Source organism: Harpia harpyja, chromosome 21 (assembly GCF_026419915.1).
Source record: "Harpia harpyja isolate bHarHar1 chromosome 21, bHarHar1 primary haplotype, whole genome shotgun sequence".
Lineage (NCBI taxonomy): Eukaryota > Metazoa > Chordata > Aves > Accipitriformes > Accipitridae > Harpia > Harpia harpyja.
Genome location: NC_068960.1, coordinates 12594774 through 12621530, shown reverse-complemented (window position 1 = coordinate 12621530; position 26757 = coordinate 12594774). Strand labels below are relative to the sequence as shown.

Below are 26757 nucleotides of genomic sequence, written 5' to 3'. Positions count from 1 at the left end.
GTCTATGTGGAAACTCTTGTTCTTCTGGAGGAGGACTGCCAGCTTTGCCCAGGCTAGCACTCCTGGCTTTGAAATTCTTTTTAGTATCAAGTTATTTGAGATAAACAACTTTTGTGTTTTCTTCTATTAAACCATTAACAAAACGTTCTAACTATGATAGCATATTGCCAATCACAACAAACTTCTCACATTAATACTTAGCATTTCAGAGAATGATACAGTGCAACAGACTATAGGAAAAATCAAGTACTGTGGGTTTTCAGCCATCGCCCACACAGACATAAGCCACCCAACTGAAGTAACTTTTTAAGAAGTCACAAACATTACCTCAGTCACTGGATGTGTTATCTCAACTACAGCAAAGCATAATATAGGTCCATTCATCGGGGTGGTCCTACCAACCTCTCCAACAGCAGAAGAGCTCTGCTGGAAGACACGTTTACACTTGTTCCTTATTTATTTGCATGTTTCATAATTATTCCAGAAAGTCAAAACTCTGGGACAGCACCAGGAAGCCGTCAGTCATCTGCTGGCAATAAATCACTTACCCTGACAGAACAGGGAATGCGCCTGAAGGCCTGGATAGCAGCTAGACGAATTTCAATCGGATTACTTTTCAGGGAAGCACACAAGCTCAGAACAGGAGCTAGCGAAGCTGCTGCCAGTCCCGCATTTCCAATGGCTTTTAACACCAGTTGCATCTGTAAATACAAAGCAAGGTAGAATAAAAAGCTCACCACATGTTGTCAGCTGTACATGAAATTCTATTGCATTAACATTTTCTGGGGGAAAAAAAAATTCTCTCTTTAAAATTACTGTGGGTCATTTGGGGTGTTTACTGCAGCCCCTATTGTACCAGCCATATTCTGGCTTTAGCATGAGCACAAGACTCGTATGAGTATGGCCAGCTGTTCTAATGCCACATAGCACTTGTAATTAAAATCTGGCTTAGACCTGGTGGAATACAAAAGCTACATCGTGATGGAAAAGCAGAAGTCATGGATTTGACGTGCAGTAAAAGTTTTTCAAGTACTTCAATATTTTGTCCCTTCTGATCACAGTAATTTTGACCTTCTAGTGATTCAGCACAGAGTTCTGGACACAATAACCAATTTAAAATAATAATTTGTCAACAGATGCCATAATGTTACCAGTTTTCTCCGCTAAACATACACGAAACCTGTGCACCTTCAGAACCCAGAAAGCATGCTACCACTGGCAATCAATGAATCTTTAATGACAAGCTGTATTAAAGTTTAGAGCCCAGGGACTTCAACGCAACATGGTGCCTGATTTTCCTTTTACCGACAGTCCCCTAGAAACAACTATACTGAAGCCAACGCAGTTAAAAATGTTCAAAAACGTTCCACAACTGTTTGGGTCAAAGACTTCCATTTATTGCTGGTTTGAGACATCAGGTGGGAGGTATCTACTGTTCTGCTCTACATATTCAGTAAAGTTGTCATAGTCAAAGATACCTCTCCCACATGTCTGTATACTCACTCACTGCAACATGCTGCTGAGTTTCAAGAGGCTACCCTTTATTCATCAGACAACTGTGTTTCAGCTGTAAGTTATGGAACAGTTTTCAAGAAGCTAATGAGACTTGGGCAGTCTTTCTCACCGTGCCCCTGTTCGTCAGTTCCCTGTTCATCAGTTCCCTGTTCTGATTTACTAATCTCTTGGCTAATTTTAATCAGATTTGTTGGAAGAGAAAAAGGGTTAAAAAAAGCAAAGTTTTCATGAAAAAGGCAATTGGGGGTGTGTGCTAATTTTGGCTGGCATGGAGTCAATTTTCTCCATAGCAGCCTGTATGGTGCTGTATTTTAGATCTGTGACCAAAAGACTGTTGATAACACAACAAAGTTTTAGCTATTGCTGAGCAGTGCTTGCACAGCATCAAGGCTTTCTCTGTTTCTTACGCCACCTGCCCAGCAAATAGGCTGGGGGTGGGTAAGAGGCTGAGAGGGGACACAGCCAGGACTGCTGACCTGAATTTACCACAGAATTTACCACCAAACCATATGGCATCACTCTCAGCAATAAAACTGTGCGTGTGGATGGAGTGGGGGTGGTTCCAAGGTATGCACTGCTCAGGAACTGGCTGGGCATCAGTCTACTGTTGGTGAGCGATTATTTTTGCATCACTTTTGGGTTTTTTTGGTGGGTTTGGGGGGTTTTTTGTGGGTTGGGGGGGGGGTCCTTCACTTACTAAACTGTCTTTATCTCAATCAATGAGTTTTCTCAGTTTTGTCCTTCCAATTCTCTCCCCCATCCCACTGCAGGCAGAGTAAGCAGGCGGCTGTTTGGTGCTTAGCTGCCTGCCAGGGTTAACCCACCACAGTAGAGCCGAGAAATTAGTGCCCTTCCCCACAGAGAAAGATTGCAATATAAACTGAATAGACATTTGCTTAATTTGGTCAACTGCTAGCAAACTGGCATGCATAGACATCCAGTCCAGCAGCACAATTCTAGCTTGGAACTATGTATATGGCACTGTCCTTGCCCAGCTGGCAGCAAGGGATGTAAGAGTAAGCATGGAGAGCGCAGATGCTCAGGTGACCATGCCAATCCCACTGACAATCCACTAGCAACATTGATATCAAAGCTTCTCTTGAAAATACCACTCCACATCCACCTTTGGGAACTTAAATGGCTGTTTTTATTTTTTTAAATACTTTTTTCTAAGGGCTCAGTAGAGACCAGTGAGGCACCTCTGAGAGACATGAGACCACTCACCAGTGCGGTGATGCCTCTTTCCGATGGAGAGCACAGACTCTAAAAGATACATCACCTATTCCAATTTTTTCTAATGAGAGTGATGTATCCCCAAACCGTGTAAAATCCCAATTCTACCAAAGTGAACTATGAAAATTTCATACAGCACATAGTAAGAAACTGAAAACATACACAGAAACTATGATTCTATGGCTGATGGGAAGACAAAAAAGTTCAGCAATGGAATCTCTTTTGTTTTTCTAGTCAAAATTTTGTTCAAGGCTCCCAATACATAAAATCTAGTTTTTTAAGTTATTCCTTTAATAAATGGTGTAAGAATTAAAGTGAACAGACTGCTCACACTGTATGAAGAAAGATACAAAACCCGTGTGTTTAGCTTGCACACTGGAAAATTAGAGAGACACAAATACATGAGATAAACTTAGCTCTTGGGCTCTTACTGCTATGGGATACATTGTCACTAGTATCTCTATTTTCTAAGCATGATAAGGAAGAACCGATTGTTTAAGTAGATCATCAAACTTAAGATATAATGGTATTTCTTCAGCAGCAAGTGTCAATTAAAGATAAAAAGCCCCAGAACTGTGACAGGAATTACTCCTAACTCAAGATCACACACAGCAAGTAAGAATAATTTTCCTCTCCTGTTAGTCTCCCAATATCATGACTGACTTACAGCCAGTAACACTGTGACTCAGCAGAACTTATTAGCCAGCAATAACACAGCTAACACTAACTGTACATGATTTTGAGTCATAAAAGGAATAGGAAACTTTCATCAATGTGCCATTTTACAGGGGAGTGATGGGTGTTCTTCATACTGATCAACAGTATGAAGTTTGCTTCATCAGTAGACCCAAGACTTTTCCTTATTTAAACAGAAAAGAACACCCATGCTGATAGGTTATACTTGTTGGATTACAAAATTTTATCTGCCCATCCTACCAAAGAATATTCATTTACAAAGTTTGTATTCATGGCTTTCTGGAAATCCACTGAATGCCATTTTCATCAAACAAGTTCTAGATCATAAAGTGAATAGAAAAGTAAAGCATTATATCATATGCTTCTGTATGACTGATACCTCACTGAGTTGTTCTGAATCTTGCACGGTACAATTTCCTCCCAAAAATTTCCCCAGAGTCCTCATCACACTCTGCACAGCAGGTACACCATCACAGGAACTGTAAGCTGAACAAAACCTATGTAAGAGAGCAGTTACTCCTAAGAAGCAGCTCTGGCTTGCTCCTGGTGATTTCAGCAAAGGCTGTAAACAAGCAGAAAAAGAACAGGGTGTTTCAGAAAAGTGATTGCCATGATTACTGTAATATACCTGTCCTGGTTTCAGCTGGGATAGAGTTAACTGTCTTCCTAGCAGCTGGTACAGTGCTATGTTTTGAGTTCAGTATGTGAAGAACGTTGATAACACTGATGTTTTCAGTTGTTGCTCAGTAGCATTTAGACTAATGTCAAGGATTTTTCAGCTTCTCGTGCCCAGCCAGCGAGAAAGCTGGAGGGGCACAAGAAGTTGGCACAGGACACAGCCAGGGCACCTGACCCAAACTGGCCAACGGGGTATTCCATACCATGTGACGTCCCATCCAGTACAGAAACTGGGGAGGGGGGGGCGGGGGAATCGCCGCTCAGGGACTAGCTGGGTGTCGGTCGGCGGGTGGTGAGCAATTGCACTGCGCATCATTTATACATTCCAATCCTTTCATTATTGCTGTTGTCATTTTATTAGTGTTATCATTATCATTATTAGTTTCTTCTTTTCTGTTCTATTAAACCGTTCTTATCTCAACCCACGGGTTTTGCTTCTTTTCCCGATTTTCTCCCCCATCCCACTGGGTGGGGGGGGAGTGAGTGAGCGGCTGCGTGGTGTTTAGTTGCTGGCTGGGGTTAAACCACGACAATACCATAGAAAATAAATGCATCAAAATATTTAAATACTAAAACTCAATCTCAACAATGCATATTTACAAACAGCCCTTAAAGGATTTAAACAAACAAACAAAAAAGAACAACTCTGCAGAGATATAGTGGAAAATTCTTCCACCTTCACATGTAAACATACAGGCTAAATTAGTGTCAACATGATATAGACCTCAGTTCCTTTCACAAGAACTCATGCCCTGTGTGCTTAGGAAGGAGTGTGAAAACAAATCTAAACTATTTTCCAGGACACTCAAAATAGTAAAACACCCACCAGTACAGTTTCTCTAAGTCCCACCTTAATACTTAGCAAAAAGCACTGACAGGTCAGTAAGTCACAGGCAATTTACCCATTTTTAGAATGAAAATTAATTTTTCTGTCCCATAAACCTGCAAATTCCAAATTTCTGTACTCTCTGAAGCAAGCCTGTTAACTGTTGAAAATCCCACCGCTTCAACCAACGTTTGCGAAGCCCAAATGAACTCAGTATGAATTATTTCACACAGATGCTGTGGAAAGCCTGCTAACACTGAGAGCTGGTTTTTGTAGTCCTGATCAGATCCAGTATGATTGGGAACAGCAGGCTGTGATATACTCTGCAAGATTCTCCATGGCTGATCAATGGTTCATGAGCACACAAGTCCAGCAGGCATAACATTTTACTTACTTAAAAAAAATTCTTAATGGCTTATTTAAGCTACAGGACTATCTATGATTTTACTGCCCGGAACTCTGCAGCTTCACAAAACAACATAGCAAGCCCAACTTCAGACTCTAAAAGCATGACAGATTACACTGTATAAACCCAGCAGAACAACAGATCTTTAAAGGAAAAATATAGTACAAAACGGAGCCATACAATCTGCATACAATTAACTTAGTTAAGGAAAAATGTCAAAAGCTGCAATAGCACTGCATATAAAAAGGACTGAAATGTCTCCAGGTGCTAAATACAAAGCTTGTAACAGACCAAATCGGAGAATAAAACTCTCTATCCAAAGCAGGGAGTAGCTGCAACAGCATCATTCTCCTCACACTGACCTGACCTTGAACCTCAAAACTAATTCGCATAAACCAGTCTCTGGAGTCCACAGGGTAGTTTACACTTTTTTTTCTTTTTCTTTTTTTTTTTTTTTAAAGTCTCAAGGCTACAAATGCAAATCTAGCTCCAGTGACCAAACATAACTGCATCCTCTTTTGGAATCAAAATTAAAATAGCCAGTAGTTTCACCATGAAAATTACCTGGACAGATAGAGTTTTGTATAAATCTGTGAAAAAGACTATTACTGTAAAATACAAAAATTATGAGCCAGCTAGATTGATGATAAACTAAAAAAGAAAAAACAACACCCACTCACAGCAAGAGATTCGATCATGCCTGAGGTGGGTTTAGGAATGAATGAAAATGACCAGAAGAAGTATTCCACTTTGTCTTCTTCAACTTCTCCGGACGCTATAATTTCTTTCATTAGGACAACACATGCCTCTGTAGCACAAGATGGGAGAGCCTCTATTAGGGGCTGCCTGTAACACAAGAAAAAAGTACAGCAAATCTAAAATGACCAGAATACTCAAGAATCAAATAACAAACACATTAAGGTTCGGCTTCTTTCAAAGTTAATAAAAGTCCACTGGCTTAGCAAATGCCAGATTCCACAGAAATCAACATTACCCTTTGGTTTAGTGACCTTAGGGAAATATGCCTCAGCCAAGATGCGATGAAGTGTATTGGTGTTTCAAGAACTGTATGTAACCAGGCTTTTAAGAAAATACTCAGTTGCTTTCTCTGAAAATGAAGCCAAAACATATCCCAAGGTTGACTTCTAAAGACTGAGGTACCTTAAAGCTCTGATTTTTTTATTAAGGTGGTTTTTTTCTTTCATTTCACCAATAACATGAAAATATTAAACCTGAATTGACTAGCTTCTATTTCCTGTGCTTTTTTAGACCTTATGTATGTGCAACGGTTACACCAGCATGCCAGACAATACACATTTCAGCTCTTAACAGTCGCTCTGTAAATATTCTGTACCTACTTCCTATACTGGTGGACAGACACTTCTGCATTAACTAGGAAGCAGTTAAACTAAACTGGGTAAAAGCACCTGCATCAAAGTAAGAGAGTAGTCTGCATGGGATTCTTTTTAGCTCCTAAAGTTAATAACCTTGTCCTGAGTAAAATTAGTCTAAAGTTAATATAGAAGGAGGCAGAGTAGTTTAGATTAATATTTAGGAATATTAGCATGACTATTTGTCAAAGGTGAGAATAAACCTCAGCCAAAACAAAATTCGCCCCTTTTGCACGAAGGTTAAGATATTGTTACAAACATAAAACTTGGCATTAGATTAATTTCAAATAGGCTGATGACATTTTGTACTGAAACCTAAGATATTGTTACAAACATAAAACTTGGCATTAGATTAATTTCAAATAGGCTGATGACATTTTGTACTGAAACCAAGTAAAAAAAAAGTTTCTTTGTTTACACTCTTCAGACTATTGATTTTGGAGGGAGAAAAAAATTGTACTGATTTTAATAATACTGGATTAATATTTCTGAAAGTCTCAAACCATTGCATCAGAACTATTCCTGACTGCAGAGGAGTGGGTGCCTTGATCTTTAAAGCTGCAGTTCAATGGTCAGTATAAACCATCCCGAGATCAGGCTGCTGCTGAAAGATGTGGGTCCACCATGTCCATACTCCCAGCCTAATGTTTGTCTCCTCTCCCCCATGAGTACTAAGGGCACTGAAAGAACAGGTCCAGGTAAGCTTTTTCATAACAAATGGCAGTAGATGCTTAAAACCAGCAGCATTGATTTCCATCTAAGCCATGACTCAAGTTTCTTGTTCACATTGTTCCTGAAACAGGAAGTCTGTCTGTAGGAATAGGCATGGGACAGGAAAGTCTACTTTGTACACAACATTCATTCAGTAAGGAAAGAATATCATCCTTCTGTCACATAAACAAGATCTGCAATACACATTCTTCCTTTAAAGTGCTCCAAATTTAAATCCAACATTTGGGCATGGATTTAAAACGTTAATCTATTTTAAATATTTACATAACATTTCTTTCCTCTCTATATATATTTTTAATGCAATTACTAAAGGGCCCTTACCAGTTGTCTCTGCATTTAAATGAAGATCTTTGCCATAGCGCTTTTAAGGCCTCAAGAGAAAGACGTCGAAGCTCAAACACGAGAGTCATGAAAAGATCTGCAGTCTGTAAGACAGCACAACAACAAATGTAATATTATAGCTGTGCAGAAACCAGCTTTAGAGAACAGAGCACAACAAGAGACTTTGGGTTATACCAGCACTGCTGTTGACTTAACAATGTAACCTGAGAGTAAAACCTCCTCTCTTCCCTGTGTCTTTATCTTCCTTCCCTCCCTTGCTTTTCTCTTCAGGCTGCAAACACATAAGGAGAAGGGCTTTCACTTAGGATGTCAGTCAGTCCCTCCAGCAACAGTGCTCAGTGACCACTAAGCACACCACTAGCATACCAATGAATACCAAACAAAAATGCAGCACTGTGGTTACAATCCAGAAGAGTAGGCCATAATCTTCTCTGCGTTTGTACAGCAAGATCCTGATTTATGACCAGAATTGCTGACATAGCCTTAACACAAAATGAGACAATAGTCAAGCTAACTTTCTATTAGTCTTAAGTTTATGAGAAAGATCATTTAACTGAGGTTTGGACAACACTTGAAAGTTTTGCTCGAGTACCTCTAGTGCTATGTGAAAATATTCCATCTTACTGGGGAAAAGCCCAAGCATAACTGCTCTTACCTCTGCAGGCAGCACTGGATTAGTTAAAAGAATAGTAGCAGAAGAGCTGTTCTCCCTGACTAAGCTGAATTGCTACAACATACAGCAGCTATTTTACCTGCAGTACATTATCACACACACTTTTCAGTGTAAATAAATTCTAGCCTTTCATTCACAAGCTGCCCCTTGCTGTCGTGGGCAAAAATGAAAAACTTACTTTAGGGTTACTTCATTAAAAAAACCTAAGCATTTTGATCTAGCTGTACAGTTGAAGCTGAATAGTTCTGTTTAATAATTTATTTGCATGTGCATGGCTGAAAGAAATTAAAAGCAATTCACAGTTCACCCACACTTTTCTGCTAAGTGAAGTAGCTACCTGTAATAGACTTTACATTTAAAAAAACGCTCACTTCCACCCCCCACAATTTATATGGCAGTATCAGTGTCCTATCAGCTGAAACAAATATTTTTCAGAAACTACTGTCTCGAGGTACGTTTGGATGTGTATTACATTACCAGCAATAATTTTTATTTTCTCAAATGTGATGCTGGAAATCAAATTAATCAAATATTGAATTGAACTGATCGCATTACCAAGACGACAGAAGCCTTTCTGTTTTTATGGAGTACAAATCTTTCAGTGTCATCCTGACTCAAACCAGGCTCTGTATTACCTATCCAGCCTATCCTCTGCTGAGAAAGGAGGATCTTTTCTCCTTTTTTCAGATTATTTTCATTTGCACATGCAGTATTCATTGCACTGTTATTTTGGCCTCAGTAGAAGCTTTTTGGAAAATGGTGTTTTAAAGGCTAAATAGCATGTAGATGTGTTCCTCTGAAACCTGATCCAAAGTTTAAGAAGGGAGATAGGTCTCATTACTTAAAACATTAGAAGAATGTTAAATACAGTAGCTTGTATGTTCATTTTAACATAACTTTGCAATGTACAAGTTTTAATCATGGTCCATGTCATACAGATTCACTTAAATTCTTTATTCACTTCAGATGTGAAAGGCTTAGACATAGGACTACTGCTCTGGTTCCAAAGGAAACATTCTTCTTCGTGTAAAAATCATACAAACAAAGTCTAATTCCACTAGGTCACATTTTCAAAGGTCTGGGGAGAGACCTACTTTGACTTCCTGACCTTCCTTCCGGGAGCTGCTTCCAAAAGCAATGAAAAATTGGAATAACCCAGTGCCAGCATTTGATTTTAATTTAAGACTGCCAAGACATTTTCAGTAAAAAGAAGCTGTCTTTCAGTAAGAAGATGGAGTAATTTCCTACTGTGTTGTTTGATAGGCTGAAGGAATAATTTGTCAGATCCAATACAAACATTGTTTATGTTTTTGTTCCTTTTGGACTTTTCTTTTTAGCAATACTACATTAATTTCATCAAATTGAAATTTATTCTCATATATGAAGCCCTACCTAGGTATTAATTCCAATAACATTTATAATTCCATTGCTAAAATTCAGTTAGATCCACATGTATTACATTCCATTCCATTCCATTCCATCCCATCCCATCATTACCTCTAAGGTCTCTTTTAAAAGAAATTACCAAACCCTGAACACTATGGAGCTAGTGAAACAGATTACATTTCACGGTCTATAAAATATTCAGAGAACTGTATTTAATGAAGCTCTTCAAAAGCATTTGTAAAACACAGGCCTTATGTGCCTTTTACACAGGCAAATACACCATGGGCAGCATGATTAGGGGAGCTGGGGAGCCTCACAGATGTCATCACAAGGAGCTGCAAGTGCAGCTGCTGATGAGCTCAGGTGGCTCATCAGCTGGCGGCCACAGCACAGTTCAAGATAAAATTTCCAGACTAATAGATTTTCACGTGATGTAATTTTAGACTGTATACTGACTTCATTCTGCTTCACACCTGCTGACTAGACAAGCTCCCATCTAATAACTCAGTGCAAACTTTTGCACAGAAACAGCTATTTTTACTTTCTAATAATAAAGCTCTAGAATGAACTGTCTGGTCAGATGGGCTGTTTTTATTTTTTAAGGTAGGTTGCATTGAAATTGAGCTGTCAGATAAACAATAATCTCATTGTAAATTCCTCTATTTGTAGTATCGTAACAACAAACTATATGCAAATTTGGCTCTCATTCCCACCCCTAAATAAAACAGAAGGAAGCCTGGCTTTTATTCTACATAGAAGCTTGCTTTTCCCTCTATCTGCAGACTTACTGTAGCTCTATTAAAAAAAAAAATTCCTCTGAAAGCATAAACATGGGATAGTTTAGATTGGAAGGTGAAGTAGTAAAATGTTTCCTAATAAAAGTGTTTCTATTTATGATATATAGAAATATTTACCCTTTGAAAGCTTGACACCTTATTTGCTGCCAAGTATAAGCCCACATAATCACAAGGGAGTCTGCTTTGAAAATGTGTTCAATGAACATCTTTGGTTTTGCCTACTAATTTATGTTCTCAATGAAAGTGTGAGGCCTTCTCTCCAGTAAATTCAGTATACCTCTTTGGAATTACATAGCTCTCGCTTCTGTATGGAACTTCTGGATTTCAGCTGTCTGATCTCTTTTTTCAACTATATGTATGTTAAAGAACAAGTGATTTCCTTGAATTGAAGGCCAAGCGTGAAATCAGATGGAGCTGACAAACTCTTCTCCATGAAGTCCACTGGTTGAACAGCTATGGTTATTCTCTCCCTGCCATGGCATAACTTCCCTTCCTTCTGATCCTCATCAGTTCTTTCTTATTTGGTTTCTCACCTTGCCAGTCAACCTTATTTCACCCTCAATTTCAGGAAGGATGTAATTGTGCCTGGTCATGGACCAGGTTTAAGTGATCTAACAGGCCATTCCCAATACTATCTTCTAAGGCTTTCCAACTCAAAGCAGACAAAGACTTCTGTTCCTGGTAAAGTTATTATTATGGTCATACGGAAAGGTAACAGTCGAATTTCAAAAAGCAAAATCATCCACGTAACTACAGTATCTTAATTCATCTTGATAATCAGAACATCTTCCTTACCTGGGAAATACTCTGTTATACTCCCTACACCCACAAGTATTCTAAACATGCAAATCCTAGCACCCAACTATGTAGTAACTAGAAATTAGAATGCCTTATGAGAAAAACATTGGTAAGACCATGCCCTAAAGGTAAACTCTTTTGGGTCAGACGGGGTACAGGAGTTGGACAAAGTAAATCTGACATACTCTGGCCCACACTGCTTAATGCATACACAGCCACATTCACCAGAGCTACCAAACCAGCATCAAAATCCAGACAGCCAAATGTAAATGCAGTCCCCAGTAGAAGCTGTGTGACAGGCTTCCTTCAAGCCTCTCTCAAGTGAGGGTCCCCTTCTCCCCATCCCTTCTGACCATTCTTTGTCAGTATGCAGCTTGTTCACTTAATGGTCCATTAGCTAATCTACATCCACATTGAAATTCAATCTTGTCTCATAATAGCATTAAAAAATTAAACAACAACTTTGCTTCCTTGGAAGTGACACAATCTCCACCCCCATTTTCTTATCCCTTCACTGTTTTCCCTGCAGCTGGGGATTTTCCCTTCCATTTATTCTTGGGTTTGTGTCCCAAAAGAAATGCATAATCTCATCTCATTCAGAGTCAAACAATAAGGGGACAAACAAGCTATACATGCGTAACAGCAGAGCTGTCTCCCAAGCAACGTGGTGGGCATTCCCATAACTTCTTTCCTGGCCCAAAGGACATTTTATCGGTTGGAATGAGGGATAATAAAGATCCCCTTTGAAATGTATTGTCACACAGAAGGAACACCCTGAAACAGTGAAAATGGCTGACAACCAATCGAACCCTGTGCTGGGACAGGCAAATGATGAATAATTCACCTCTTTTTTAGGCAGTGGCGCAGACAGCAGCTACTTGTGCTAATCTTAGTAATTTACAAAACAAATTTCCCACACATGAGGCCAGTGGGCCTCTTTGGAGACAGAAGTGACATCCCACTGTTACTGGGAAAAAACGTCTACCATTCTTTCAAAGACACTGAATTATGGGCATTCAAAAGAAGGTAGGATCTAGAGAAAGTTTCTCAGGTCCACTGCAGTAATTTCTTTTTGCAACATTTTCCAAGCCGTATGTAGCCCTCTAGTCTGTTCCTAAATGCCATTACATACCACTGTTACAATGACAGCCACATAGAATTAAGCATGATCACGACCGAAGAGGCTGCTTTTATTCTACATTAGCAAGAACCATTATGTTTACGGTTCTGCTAGCTCTCTATAGCCCCAATCTCCCTAGCATGCAGCTAAAAAAGATGGCAGACTTGCTTATAACTCAGAGAGAGAAACCTATCCCATATACCACCAGAAAGGCCACCTGCTGCTTTCTCCTCAGCCCTGTGCTGAGGTCTTTGTCAGGCTGTGATACCAGCTCCGACTATGACCGCCATTTAATAGGTTGGGAGTAACTGCTAGGGTTGTAATTTATTATAGCTGACTGAAGTTGCCTGCTTCAGTTGTTGTGACTGTGATCCTTCTCCACGCTGTGTCTTTCCCTTAAGTCTCATGCCACATTACACAAACACCTCTTGTGCTCATTAATCACAGCTAAAGCTAAGAGAAAGGTGAATGGCCATAGTATATTAACTTCTAAACAGGCACCACTGGCCTGCAGAGCTGTAATCTAGCAGTGCACTCTTCTCCAGTCCCCACAAAGCCTGTGCTCCATCTCCCAGTATCTGTGTCCCCCTCAGGGAAGAAACAGGCAGAGCTTTTGTTGTTTGACATGGGACTTAACCTAGACAAAGGAAGATGAAATGCCCTCTCCTAGGCTAGGTCTGAAGTTTTTTGTTAATGTCACTTGTACCTATGTGCATTTACAGGAGAGATCACATCCCCATTGCACAAGAAATAATCTTGCTCCAAAGTACAAGCAATCTAACAAGACAAGAACATCAGAGGACAGGGATTATATCGGGAATGAGCTGACTGAACTCATCAGTGGCAAATTCATAGAGGCACCAAGGCCAGTTCAGTGCTTTCCCTATTAGACCATACTTGTTCTCTAGTAATATCCTGACCATGAATGACTTAAACAAGAAGTGTGTTTTCTATTTTCCAATTTATATTTTCTTCACATCGTTCTATATAGGAACTTCATTACCAGCAAAAAACACTGCATCTGAAGGACAATGGGATACGAAGTGCCCTCTCTTTTAGGCCATTGCCCTCAGTTCATCTCAGGTCAGCAATGATTAAGCACCATCATCTGTTGATCCTTCTGTATTGTATATAACAGGTGCTCTTGATAATCTCCAAATTTCACAGAAGATAGGGATCTTCATTTCAAAGACAGTGACAAATACTAACTGATCCAGCTTCTGCCAGTATCAACAAAAATCACAAGACCTGAGCAAGCTAAGGAGACAGGCAGACCCTCATCTAGAATGATGGTTGTCATAGAAAAAAATTAAGCCACTGCATGTTCCACATGACCAGAATATTCCACCCTATCTTAGCAGCATTCACCAATGAAAATGGTTTACGTGGGAAGAGATTCCCTCTGGACCCAAGCAGCATCCCCAGAAAACATGATGGTTATTACTAGAATTCATGAGAAGCACATGTAACCAACCAGCCAAGATCCAGAGGCAAGGGTTTCATGTGCAAATTGTTTTGCAGGGATGTGGCAACAGGAAAAGGACTGCAGAACTCCAATAAATATAGAAACAGCAGCGCTACCAGGGGTAGTATCCCATGCTAAAGCTGTAGAAAAGGGTTTTTACAATTAAGCATCAAAATTGTCAGTGATAACCCGAGCCAGACACTTTTTTGTTTGTTTTTCCACAGCAAAACAAAAATTTGGAACATTTTCTTTCAGGTTTATTTAGAATACAGTTCAAAATTGCTTTTGCCCAATATTCAGGGGCCATATGACATTTTGACTCTTCAGTTTATTGTTTATATAGGAAAATGACACTTCAAAGCATTTTATCTTTCTATAATTCCACATTTAAAAATGCCCCCCAAAATGGAAGGCTTCAGTATTTCAAAATTGCTGCTCTCTTAGTGTCCTGGTTTCAGCTGGGATAGAGTTAATTGTCTTCCTAGTAGCTGGTACAGTGCTATGTTTTGAGTTCAGTATGTGAAGAATGTTGATAACACTGATGTTTTCAGTTGTTGCTCAGCAGTGTTTAGTCTCAAGTCAAGGATTTTTCAGCTTCTCATGCCCAGCCAGCAAGAAAGCTGGAGGGGCACAAGAAGTTGGCACAGGACACAGCCAGGGCACCTGACCCAAACTGGCCAACGGGGTATTCCATACCATGTGACGTCCCATCCAGTACAGAAACTGGGGGGAGTGGGGGTGGGGGATCGCCACTCGGGGACTAACTGGGTGTCGATTGGCGGGTGGTGAGCAATTGCACAGCGCATCATTTGTACATTCCAATCCTTTTATCATTACTGTTGTCATTTTATTAGTGTTATCATTATCATTATTAGTTTCTTCTTTTCTGTTCTATTAAACCGTTCTTATCTCAGCCCACGAGTTTTACTTCTTTTCCCGATTTTCTCCCCCATCCCACTGGGTGGGGGGGATTGAGTGAGCGGCTGTGTGGTGCTTAGTTGCTGGCTGGGGTTAAACCACGACACCTAGTCACCTCTTACCTATGTAGGAGAACTCTCAGACCACAAAGGGCCTTACAAGGAAATGGAGGTTATGTGTAAAAGCTTACCTCAAAACTCACACTATGTGCTAAGCAAAGTTTCCACACTAGTTCAGTCAGTTCTCCTCCAGTGACTTCTCTCTCAGTTTCTTCCCTTTCATAGAGCATGCTGGTCACATACAGATCCTCGGAGTCCACTGGAAAGACATAAGGAAAAACCAGATATCTGGTTGTTGCTGGCCATTTGCTATGGTTAACCCTAAATGCTAGGGGAAAGTTTCTCTCTGAGCCTTTATTTCTAATGTAAGAATCTCTCCAGTCTCAGTAAAGCCAAGGGATGAATATGAATGCCTGCAGTCAGGTTGAATTTAAGAACACAACAGAATAAAGGCCTAAAGACAAGTATGACCTGAAAGAAAGAGTTAGAGAAACAAGACAAAGATACTAATGAAAAAAGTCCCACTTTCCATCAATATGCCTCTTACAATGGCCCTGCTACTTTACGTTCATCGCCCTTTCCAATTTTATCTAATCACTCTCTTGGTCCCACACTTCAACCTCCCAAAAACTCTACAGGAGATCTAGGTGCCAAGAAAAATAAATGGCTCAGCTCTTAGCCTCTTCCTGAGGAAGAATCTTGTCATCTTATGTCAGCATAACTATAAAAAAAAAAAGTGTTCTGGAAATTTGGATTTTCCTTTTAAAAAAACCCCACTATTTAGAAGCAAACAAAAAAATAATACAAAATGTTTCTCAACATTTAGAGCTCAACTTTAAAATCTTTTCTCAGGCAAGCCTCCCATTCACTTCAGTAAAATCATTCTCCTAAGGAGAAGCACACAGAGCAAAGAAGGAGCAAAAATTAAAACAGTTCTCAGACACTGCATGTCCTTAGTTCCATTAGGACTTACTTATTTATTTACTTATTAGGACTTATTTAGACTTCATTTGTACACAAACCAGGAATTGTCCACAGACACAGGAAGGCTGATGCTCTGTGTACAAGGGGGCTAGGTATTTAAAGGAGGCAAAAAAGAGTTGGCCATTATTGAAATCTATCCTTTGGAGACCCACCCAGCTTTGTTAGAGCAGGCCCCAACTCCCAAAGAAGGGACAGCTCTCAGTAGCCCAGCCTGTGAAAACATCCGCTTTCATATCATTTCATACATTAAAGGAAATATCAGGTGCAAAGAGCTCTCGCAGGCAAGACACAGTCCCAAGATTTTTTGAGGAAATAAATTTACTCTATTTTAGCAGAAACATCATGTTACCTTTTTCGTACAGTGACTCTGTTTCCACTTGAAGGAGTTTCAGCAAACACTGTGTCTGCGTCTTTGCCCCGCTGCCCTTCTGAGAGAACACTGTAACAACATTGGACTCAGTACATTTGGCCTCTGCCAGGACTCCACCCTTAATGCTCTGAACACATTCCAGTTTGGAGGACAGGATCTGCTGCTCAGACTGAGAAGAACAGATACTTCAGGTAAAGTCTTGATCATCTGTGTCAGCCTGCCCAATCCTTTCTCTCCCAACTTCCCAGAGGATTCCAGTTCTGTGATACAGTGTGAAGTCTCTTGTCTAGACCTTTGACAGAGCCCAGCCTGTGGAGGTTAATACGCTCTTTATTTTTAGTCTAATTTTTTCATCACTGAAATGCAACTGCTACTAACTTTCAGGGTCAAATGGTCTCAATTCATTTCAGTTCACAAAGCATCAGTGTTAAGCAGATCTTTTTGGTCAGCAGAGTTGAGAAAAGCAAAAGGCTGGTAAATTATGACTAGCTATACAATACAAGAAAGAAGTAATATTCACCTAATAAAAACAGCACAAGATACAAACATGGACTGTATTTGCCGTGAACAGTGGAAAACTGGAAGTTTGGCTCTTAGAAAAGCTTCTATCCTTCCAAAGTTTTCTGCAAATAACAACTTTCTTTGCATAATGTATTTTTCTTATCCACATCTCTTATTCCTCTCTTTTACACTCTACTTTCAGTTTACCGCTATAACATATTTTAATGACAGAGTTTAATCCAGGCATCTAACAACCCCTTGCATTTATACTATAATGTTCATCAACTACAATGCAAATCTGCATTAGAAAGAAATTCTGTGAATAACAGGCATTACAGGGACAATAATATTCATCATTTTTTTGCTAATGATTCAAGTTTGGGCAGACACACACAAATACAATTGAGCATAAAAGATGATTCAAAAATGTTTTCTTTTACATTATGACTCTTCAAAGAAATTAAAAGGCCCTGTGGAAGAATCAGTGTCATTCCCCAACACCTACCGACATATGAGGTAGAACAACAGACTGCACAGAAGTAAAACCAGAATACCGATGAGAGCAGAGGTTTAAGTCCCTTGTCTTGACAAGAATAGGACCTTTTCGCTGATACCTGGTTGGGCATATTCCCAGAACATCCACCTAGTAACAAATGTACAGTGTTGAATCACACATGCGCACATACAATACAAGCAGGTATTATGGGCTATTACAATTAATTTTAATAATTGCTTTGTTGTAATAACAATGCAACAGAGATCTAAATTCTCCCTTGCAGGACACTGGCTTCTCCACAAAAGCCATGGAAAGGCAAATCATTTTAAAGACCTTGGTAAAACTTTATAATAGCCAGAGTTTGTTGATTTGTTTAACTTCACTGTGTTATTATGAATCAGACCATTTACAGACATGTGCTTTTTCATTTAATATTTTGTGGGTTTGCAGGGAAGCATTAATTCAGAAGAGCATTTCTACTTAGAAGAAATGTAATTACATATGGGTGTCCCAATCCTTATTGCAGAACATCTATTTAAGCACTGATATGTAGCAATAGCATGAGAATGAGGTAGTGCACATCATGCTGAAGGTCAATCTAGAGACTGCTCTTCACAACAGAAGTAGTGCAGCTATTGAGGTATCTCAGCTGCACTCACGCAAACACACAGGTGACAGTGTGGTACTCTGGACTATTATTTCAGTGTAACACAGCAGAACTTGGGCTTAAGTATTAGGAAAAAAAAAAATTGCAAAGAGCTCTGAGAAGCCTCATCTTAAAGCCTCCTGAAATTAATGAAAAAAGTCATGATGAATAATCATGAATAATGAATATTGTATTTTCCCCCAGGGAACAGGTAAAGCACAAGCCCTGGTGTTACAACTCCTCAGAGAACTCTGCAATACACAGCTTTTCCTCAGGTAACCAAGTAGGGGATTCCAACCCTCAACAAGAACGCAAATTATAGATAATTTCATAACATCCACTACAAAAAGCAATCAGATGACCACCACTGGCTGACCAGTCACCAAGTGGCAAAAACCTTTAGTTATTTACAAAGGGAGTAGACTTAAGGTGTGCAAGGGCTAACAGCCACCCTAGAGCACAACTCTACCAACAGTCTCACCTCTTCAGTGACTGCACTAGCAGTGGATGCTTGTGATGTCTGCAGGACACTGAGAATGCCTCGCTTTATGTTCAGTGCCCAGGTCTGTTCACTCCTCACAGGACAGAGCTTCAGAACTTTCCCATCATGGAAAGAAAAATGAAGAGGATGCTGTTCTAGTATTTCCCTGCAATAAAATAGTTTATAGTCTCTTGCTTCGAACAGTGGCTGCAAGTCGGTTTATGACATTAGACTCAGATTTTCTGAACAGAGCTGTTCTTCCACAATGGATCTGTCTTATTCTGTATCTCCATTCTTTATAGCAAGTTTCTATTCTTCATGAATTCACCCTGACCCTAAGAGCCCTTAAAAAACCAAACAAATGAAAAAAAACTATCAAGATAATCACAGCATCTTCAACATAACTGTAACACTTAATTAAGTCAACTCCTGGTAAATTCTTTACAAGTAATTAGACTTAATGGCAACAATTCTTGTTTAAAGTAAGAGAGAAATTCCATTTTATGATTCAGGGTGCCTTTAGCGTTGGTAAGCATGTCTTAACTGCAAAGTAACTGCATGTACTCTTTATCATTCCTCTTCAGCTGTGATACACACAAGAACAACTGCTTTCCAATCAACCCACATCTTCCTGCTCTACTAGGTGTACATACTTGGGCTCTATCCCAAAGTTATCCCCCCAGTCCCTGTTGTCAGTCCACTCCCTGATTGCTTTGGCTATCTCAGATTGAGAGTACAGTGTTTTCTACTTTTGCAAGAGATCACTTTTTAACATTGATTTTTCACTCCTAATATAATGTACTTTAATCGTGTATTTCCCATCTAAATGGGGAAAAATAAGCCATCCAAAGGAAGAATTATATGGTAGCCCAATGGTCAGCTCCCATACAGGGAGATACACAGTTCATCTGCACATTAACTGTGGAACTAACTGTTCATCTAATCAACCAGGTCACAAAGACATTGTAAGAGGAAAACTTTTAATGCACCAACACCTGGATAAAGTCTTTCCAGGAGAAGAGATTGTGTACATGCGATAAAGGTTTCTGAACTCCTAGGCAACTGTGGCTGCATTTGCTACTATCTGTGGAAATTACATGCATGTTCAGAGGACAAGCTAGACCACTGTATATTCACAATAGGCTGAGGGAAATGCTAATAAGATTCACTCATCTGAATAATTATTTTCAATAGCCAAGCTTCACTGAATGCTTTCTTTGCTACCTCTATTTTTTGGCTTCTCTGCAAAGAAAAAAAGACCCAAGTGCTCTTACCTCTATGAAAATCCTACAAATAACTTCACAGAAGATGTGCCTGTACTCTGATTTGAACTCTGATACCACTACCCATACTGTGGAACACAAAGCTATTCCTGAGGAATATAAAAAGCAATGCTTTTGCTCCAAACCTGGTCTTTTTGACCCTTTGAATTGAGCCAATTAACTCAGTTCTCAGTGTCATTTAAAGGCTGAGAATCCCAGTAGCAGGACAAAGAGGAGGATTACAAGGCTGAGCTTAATCAGACAACAGAACTGCTTTTTTTGATGCCACAAGAAGCATCAGCTCCCTGGGAAAATACCAGACCTCTAGTTTGAAGAGACCTTTTTGTACAGGCATCTTCACTAGAGTCTATACCTCTGCAAGTCAGAGGGAAACACACTGACATATGTTATGAATGAGCTACTAAAAACAAAAACATAAAAGGAAGAAAATTACATTAGACAAATAAATGCAGTTTAAATATCCTGGAAGAAAAAACCCAATGTTTTGCATCATGAGAATCCTCCAAACCAAGAACTTCTGAAACGTACTTCAAAACTTAAGAGTCAGTACAAGTAACAATTGCAACTCAGAGAACTAGTGAGCGATCCATACACGCTGCTAGCCAGCTAGAGGCCTGATAATTTGTACCCAGAGTAATTTTAATTGTCTACTCTCTGAAAGTTTTTACAAACAAAGGGATGAAAATTAGGTTCAAAAAAACCTTTTTGGATCAAATGCCTCCAATTTTGTTGATGGTGCTCATATCTTGATCCTTGCTTTAAAAAAAACCAACACACACCAAGACAAAACCCAACTAAAATTAAACAGAGGATGAAACAGAGTGAACAATGTCCAGTCAAGCTGCTGCTAAGCCATATAGCTTCAAAAAAACAAGAACTAGACCAGATTAGAAGTTTTTCTACCTTAGACTGTCCATTTCCTTCAGAGGCTCCTCTCTGGATGCAAAACTTTTCTTAATCTGTACATCTTGCACCTAGGAGCAAAGATTATAGAGCAACAAGTATCATTGTCAATAGGAACTTGTGGAATTTGTGACATAAGGATATCTGCATAGAATGTCACACATAGACTATGAAAAAAGGCTTGGTGTTGCAAGCAACACAACTGCAATAGCCACATCTTCAGGTTGCATTTCTGAGATGGTTTCTGAAATTTCTTCTACAAAGAAGTTTCACTCACTATTAAATACATTTTATATGGCACTATTATATCTCTTTCACTTTCAAGCCAGAAGCAATCACCTACGCCGGGGTAAAGTCAGAGCTGGGATAAACCTAAGTCCTTTCTACTCCAGTTGAGAAGCAAAATGTGTACCCATCTCAGTTGACTCCTGAGACTATCCCTGGTAAAGTTCTCAGTATTCAGTAGCCATTTCATAGCTTACTTTCACTGAATTCAGAGGAAAAAATGCACTTAAGTTCATTATGGAATTTCCTAAAGTACTTGCAATTTGGCTGGTTGTGGCAAGAAGAACTGTTCTTAAATGGTAGATCAAAAATGGTGGCTCTCTGCCCCACTTTAAGTACAGCACAGATTGCAACTGTTAGTAATCTTTTTTCTTAATATCTTCCACTTTTTTATAAAGACAAGCATTCAACTACATATTGGTTTGCTTATCTTAGGAGGTCTCAAATTAAGATAAAGACTGGAAGTTGGGGAATCCAGCCACTGATATTGCAAGGCAGAAGAGAGTGATTCAGTCTGAAGACAGCACCCAAATTCTCATTTTTCATGTAAAATCACAGGACCACCAACCAGTTAATTTTATCCATATGGCCGTGTTAGGACAAGGATAACTACCCTATTCTTCATTGGCCTCATGTATATGTGTATATAGTACACACATGTCAACCCCCCACAGAACCCATGAATTATCCCCTCTGTTAACTAGAAGGAAAACCAAGGCAGATGAGAGATGTTTATTTTCCATGCTCCTGCTAAAGCATGTAGTTCTCAAACTGGCCTACCGCAGGGCTCACCCCAGGAAAAAGTCTGTAATTTGAAACTGGCCTGTTGCTCTTGTCACTGACGGAGAGATCTCCTGTCGAGATCAATGGAGCACTACAAGACTGAATTTTACACTAGGCTAGGAATGGCACCAATCCAGCACATCATATACGTTTCTCAAGTTCTCTTTAAAACGCTTGCTACTTTTAAATTACTGCTGCAGATATGAAAGTGCTTAAAAATAAACCAAATTCCTTTAAAGGGGACTAGCTTCATCTCCAGTTCTGCACTTCATGTGACAAAGCAGTGAAACTGCCATGCCACTTAGGAAAGAAAATAATTGTTTGTTTAATCTGTCATTTAAAACTGGCAAATACTTAATTTGAAGCCATGTCGCATCAAAGCAATTCTGCAACTCTAATTATGAGATCCAGAATTGAACTGGCTTTTAATTACAAGAAAAACAAATGTTTTAAATGTAGCAGTAATCCCAAAGAAAGATACAGTCTCACGTCAACTCATCCCAATCACTCCAACAATTATGACAATACTCACTTTCAAAACCATCTGGCAATTCCCCAATACCTCAATGATCACTGTGCTCTCCAGAGAGATGCCACTGCTTTTGTAAATACTTCCCTGCAGGAATGTGTTTGTGACTGCTGAATACTTGTAGCTGTATCTAGCTCTTTTGGGGGAGTACGATGCACTGTGTCCTAGAAACAAACAAAAAATGGTTTTTTTAGTCTATTAGGCTTGCCCCTCCCCCTATTTTTTTTTTTTCTACTTTTTAATCTTTTGGCCACTGTAATCAGCTAAACAAGGGGCTGAATATTCAGAATGTTCCCTTCCCACTTGGACTTACCATTGAAAGAACTGGGTTTCTGAAAGCACGCTGCATGCTAGCGATAACTCCTGTACGGAGGGTGAAAAGAATACCCCTCGCTCCCATGCACATAACCTCAAAATTTCCATTGAGGCAGGAATCTAATTTCCAAGAGCAGAAAAGGAGGGCAATGCATTTACGGCATGATGCTCTTTCGCTACCTTTCAGAGAGCAGCAAAGCAGGACCTTTGCAACAGCAAGATGAAAAGGATCTGCTGATGCATTCAGTGCTTTTCATGCCCATGCTATGAGCTACACATATGCAGACAAACTAAATTACATGTTTTTTAAGTAAAGAACTCTGGTTCTGAAAGCCTGCCTGAAAAAATTCAGGCTGAGGAAGAGAAAGCATGGGAAGACAAGGATTATTTGTATTTGTATGAAGACATTGTAATGACCTGGCAAGTGTCCATGGGTAGCACTGTCTTCTAGTGAATACAATGTCAGACACCCTCGTGTGCTACATGGTCTCTGTATTCCTCTAATCAAAGGAGTTTCTCTTCTAGACCAGGTGATAAGAATTAACTCTGAAAGGATGAGAAGATCAGAGTCATAATACCTCCAATGCCATGTGTTTTGGTGACTGTGGTGTCTGAGATTGTAACAAATACAGTGTTTCTAAATGGTAAGAAATCAGGGTGTGACCTTAACTGGCACCACTGAAGTGCAGAAGAGGGAAAATTCAAAGAAAATACTCTCCCTTCCCTCAGATGAAGAAGACAACACCTAGGAAAAATGACCACTGCAGCTCCCATAATGCAGAGCTGCTTTTTCTCTGCTTCACAGTGGCACTGCAATACTCAAGCACTTTCAATGACAAAGCCATACAGAGATGAAGTAATGTTGAACAAATGAAGGGTCTCTGAGTAGGTAGCTAAGAGGCCAGGACAAGATCTCCTTGGGAGCAGAACATCCATGTGCTCCCCTTGCTGTTACACTGAAAAGCACTTTTGCACATTGAAGTACTTGCTGGCAATGTAAATGAGAAGCATAAGTTACAAACTGCACCTCAAGCCATTCAACCAAACCTTTCCAGGTCAGTTCAATATGCTGTCTTCCAATCTGTTCCTTTACAAAATGTAAGTTTTGTGCCTGCCTACTGAAGAAGTCATCTTTCTTCATGCCTGTTTCAGTATGAAAGGAGCTAACACCGGGTACTGGAAAAAAAGACACTCATACATGGCTGGGTTTTGTCCTGCACTGGTTTAGTAGTTTGCTTAGCTCTCATGTCTGTGAGTTTTCTGAGTTCACAGAATGCGAACTTTTGGCAGGTCTGGGCCTGGTAAAGCTTCGTGGAACTTCCCTGCTACTTCCATGAATGCTGATCACTCAGACATAAGTATCATTCTTCTAAGAACACAACACCCCTGCTGAAGAGAAGGAAGTTTTCAAATTCCTCCTTCCTTATCACATACAAGGCCTGAGTACAGTCTTGTTTTACTCACCTACACAGTCTGCGGAACAGGAAGCTCCGTAACTTAAACTCTCCAAGGATCCTGCAACGACAGGCAAGATAATAGAAAAGCACTGAAAATTTGTGTGTAGCTCAGGACAGACGCGCTGCTTTTCAATTACAATGAAATAACTGAAACCAAAGCATGGCCCTCAAGAAAAAAAAAAAAAAGAAAAAAATCCATGAGAGTTTTGCTACCGAGTATACAGGGACAAGACTTTGCTTTTGCCCCTTTCCACACATCTGTACCACACAAGCACATACATAAAAGAATGACATGCCTTAGTGTATTTATTGAGGTAGGTATGGAAATGCAGCAATACCATGGATTACCAAGCAAATTAAAAAAAGGCATTCTTAATCCAAGAAAGAAATACAGGTTTTATACACCACACTTCTTCACATCCACAGGCTTTTAACTTTACTGCAGTTAGGGAAAATTTCTACTTAGCTAAGATTTTATTGCATGTGGCCATTCCAGAAATCATAACTATCATTTAAAGCAGAGTAAGAGCAAGCTTTACTGCCCAAGAAAAACTTCTCCAGCACCAGCACACTAAGGAACACTTAAACATCACAACTCAAGGGTGGCAGTTGGTTAAGACATCCTTTAAAACTGGAGAGCCTGTTCTCCAACATGACTTTCATTCAGACTTTGACTGGGAGGGCAGCGAATTCACAGGGATGCAGAACACGCTTACACCACACAGATGGAATTGCTTGAGATTCACATTGGCATGAACAGGGGAAACAGTTAGGGCTGCTACGTACAGAGCCTTCATTCCTTCTCTTCACTCTGTGTGCACACATCTGCACAGTAAACTAGTAAGACTCTCATTCTAATGCTGACGCTGAATGACCTTAAATAAGCCTAGCAAAATTACATCTATCAGTTATTGCAAGCACTACTAAACAATATAAAAGTCCAGGATGAACTGGAAGAAAAATTCTGTTTTCACAGAGAAGAAAAGCAACAGGGAAATTTTTAGGGTATCTATCTCCTGTGCATCACTGTGATTGCCTCTACAAGCATGATGACTGGGCACTCAAAGGGCTAGACTGATATAAGTCATGCTTCAGCACATGAAATAAAATCACTGCAGATTGCTTTCACCCCTGGGAAATGCACAGGTACTATGTTGAAGACTGGCTGTCCTGGCCTACTGGTCCCTATCTCTTGAGAACTTCTGTGATAAACTTGAGCTGAATTGCAGGAAGTTTGAGAGAGGAGCCCCATGATGGACACGTCAGATGCAAGTTCCAGGACCTAATCCTGCACTGCTAACATTCCCCAGCACTCAACTCAGCAAGTTACCCCAAGTCCTAGATATCGATAGGAACGTGCACGTAGCAAAATCAGTCAGATCGCAGCTGCTCATATACACTGCTGTGATAGACAAGGAACAGCCAAAATCAAATATGTGATCCTGCTGCACTTCAATACATGGCATTTGTATGTACCATAGTGAATGAAAACGCTACTTTATTAATAAACCATGTATTACATTATTTAATTAGTATTAAAACATTCAGCCCTAACTTGCCATTATTGATAAATCTTTCTTAAAAATAACTCCCACAAGAAGTTCAATAGTAAGTATAATTGCCCCCAACCTCTACGCTATACTATATGCTAATGAACCTCCCTGTTAAGTGGTAACTAACATCCCTGTGTTGCTCAGCTTTGTCTTCCACTGGAGACAGAAGTTAAAAGAGCCTCTTTATTCTGGTTCTCTGCTTTTGGATGTTTTATATATGCTATATGCCTGCAGGAAATGCTCTTGTCAAACTACAACATTTAAAAATCCACATTTATACTATTTATTTGAACCATATTTTCCCTTCTCTTAATCCCTTTTTTTGAAATGTCAAAATTATTGGCAGGAGGAAAGAAGGGAATTCACTAGTTTTGGAACAAAAATAAGAGGTTTTTGCTTCAGCACCCACCCAAGCTTATATACATTTTTATTCCCAAGTTAAAATTTAAGTTTCTGGAGAGTAGAATTACATTTTTCTTTAAAAGGTCTTAACCCCACATTTATATTTTCCTCCCAACAAATGCTCCTTTTTATTTTGCAGAATTAATTCTCTGTATGGAACTTCAGATTTTACCTTTAAAATGTATGAATAACATGTTATTTTCAAGCAAACTTAGTCTAGTGCTACAGATACCTGCAAAACTAGAAAACTTTCTAGCATAGAGAGACCAGGTCATGTAACATATGAGAATTATCACTCAACTATTAATTTTTATAAATATACCTATCTATACATAAACCATATGCATTAACTTTAACATTCCAAACACACTGCATTTGGAAAGAAAGAAATACACTTCTCAGTTTCCATGGGAGAAAAAAAAATTATCCCTAAGTATCTAGTGGATCAGGTAAGAAAAGGGCTATCTAGCTCACCCTTTTCTTTTAAACAGTGGAAAAAGGTAGTGTTAAGTTAATGGCTTTTAACCAAGAAATCAGTACAACTTATTCAAGAACCTTAAAATAAATATGGTAAGACAAACTTGGAAAATTCATCTCTCTTATGTAGCATCAGATTTTTAAGATGTTGAGCACACCTCTCCAGGACCACATTTAAGAGCTCTTTCAGTTCCTGTGTGAATGTTGCGCTCAGAATTTTTAAACGTGCTTATCACAGACAGATAGTGTGGTAGGTT

At 39.5% G+C, this 26757-nt stretch overlaps 1 protein-coding gene across 1 annotated transcript in view; it reads right to left on the bottom strand.

Annotated features, from left to right (window-relative positions):
• The window catches only part of LOC128134724 (uncharacterized), a 104028-nt gene that overhangs the window by 76604 nt on the left and 667 nt on the right, over window positions 1-26757 (bottom strand). The window contains exons 2-12 of the mRNA XM_052772789.1: window positions 24076-24126; window positions 22300-22460; window positions 20700-20770; window positions 18514-18679; window positions 17396-17533; window positions 16369-16558; window positions 15167-15294; window positions 7799-7902; window positions 6035-6200; window positions 3824-4006; window positions 549-701 (exon numbers count right to left, since the gene is read on the bottom strand). Of these exons, the coding sequence (XP_052628749.1) occupies window positions 549-701; window positions 3824-4006; window positions 6035-6200; window positions 7799-7902; window positions 15167-15294; window positions 16369-16558; window positions 17396-17533; window positions 18514-18679; window positions 20700-20770; window positions 22300-22460; window positions 24076-24126 (1511 nt within the window). The remainder of the gene's footprint in view (window positions 1-548; window positions 702-3823; window positions 4007-6034; window positions 6201-7798; window positions 7903-15166; window positions 15295-16368; window positions 16559-17395; window positions 17534-18513; window positions 18680-20699; window positions 20771-22299; window positions 22461-24075; window positions 24127-26757) is intronic.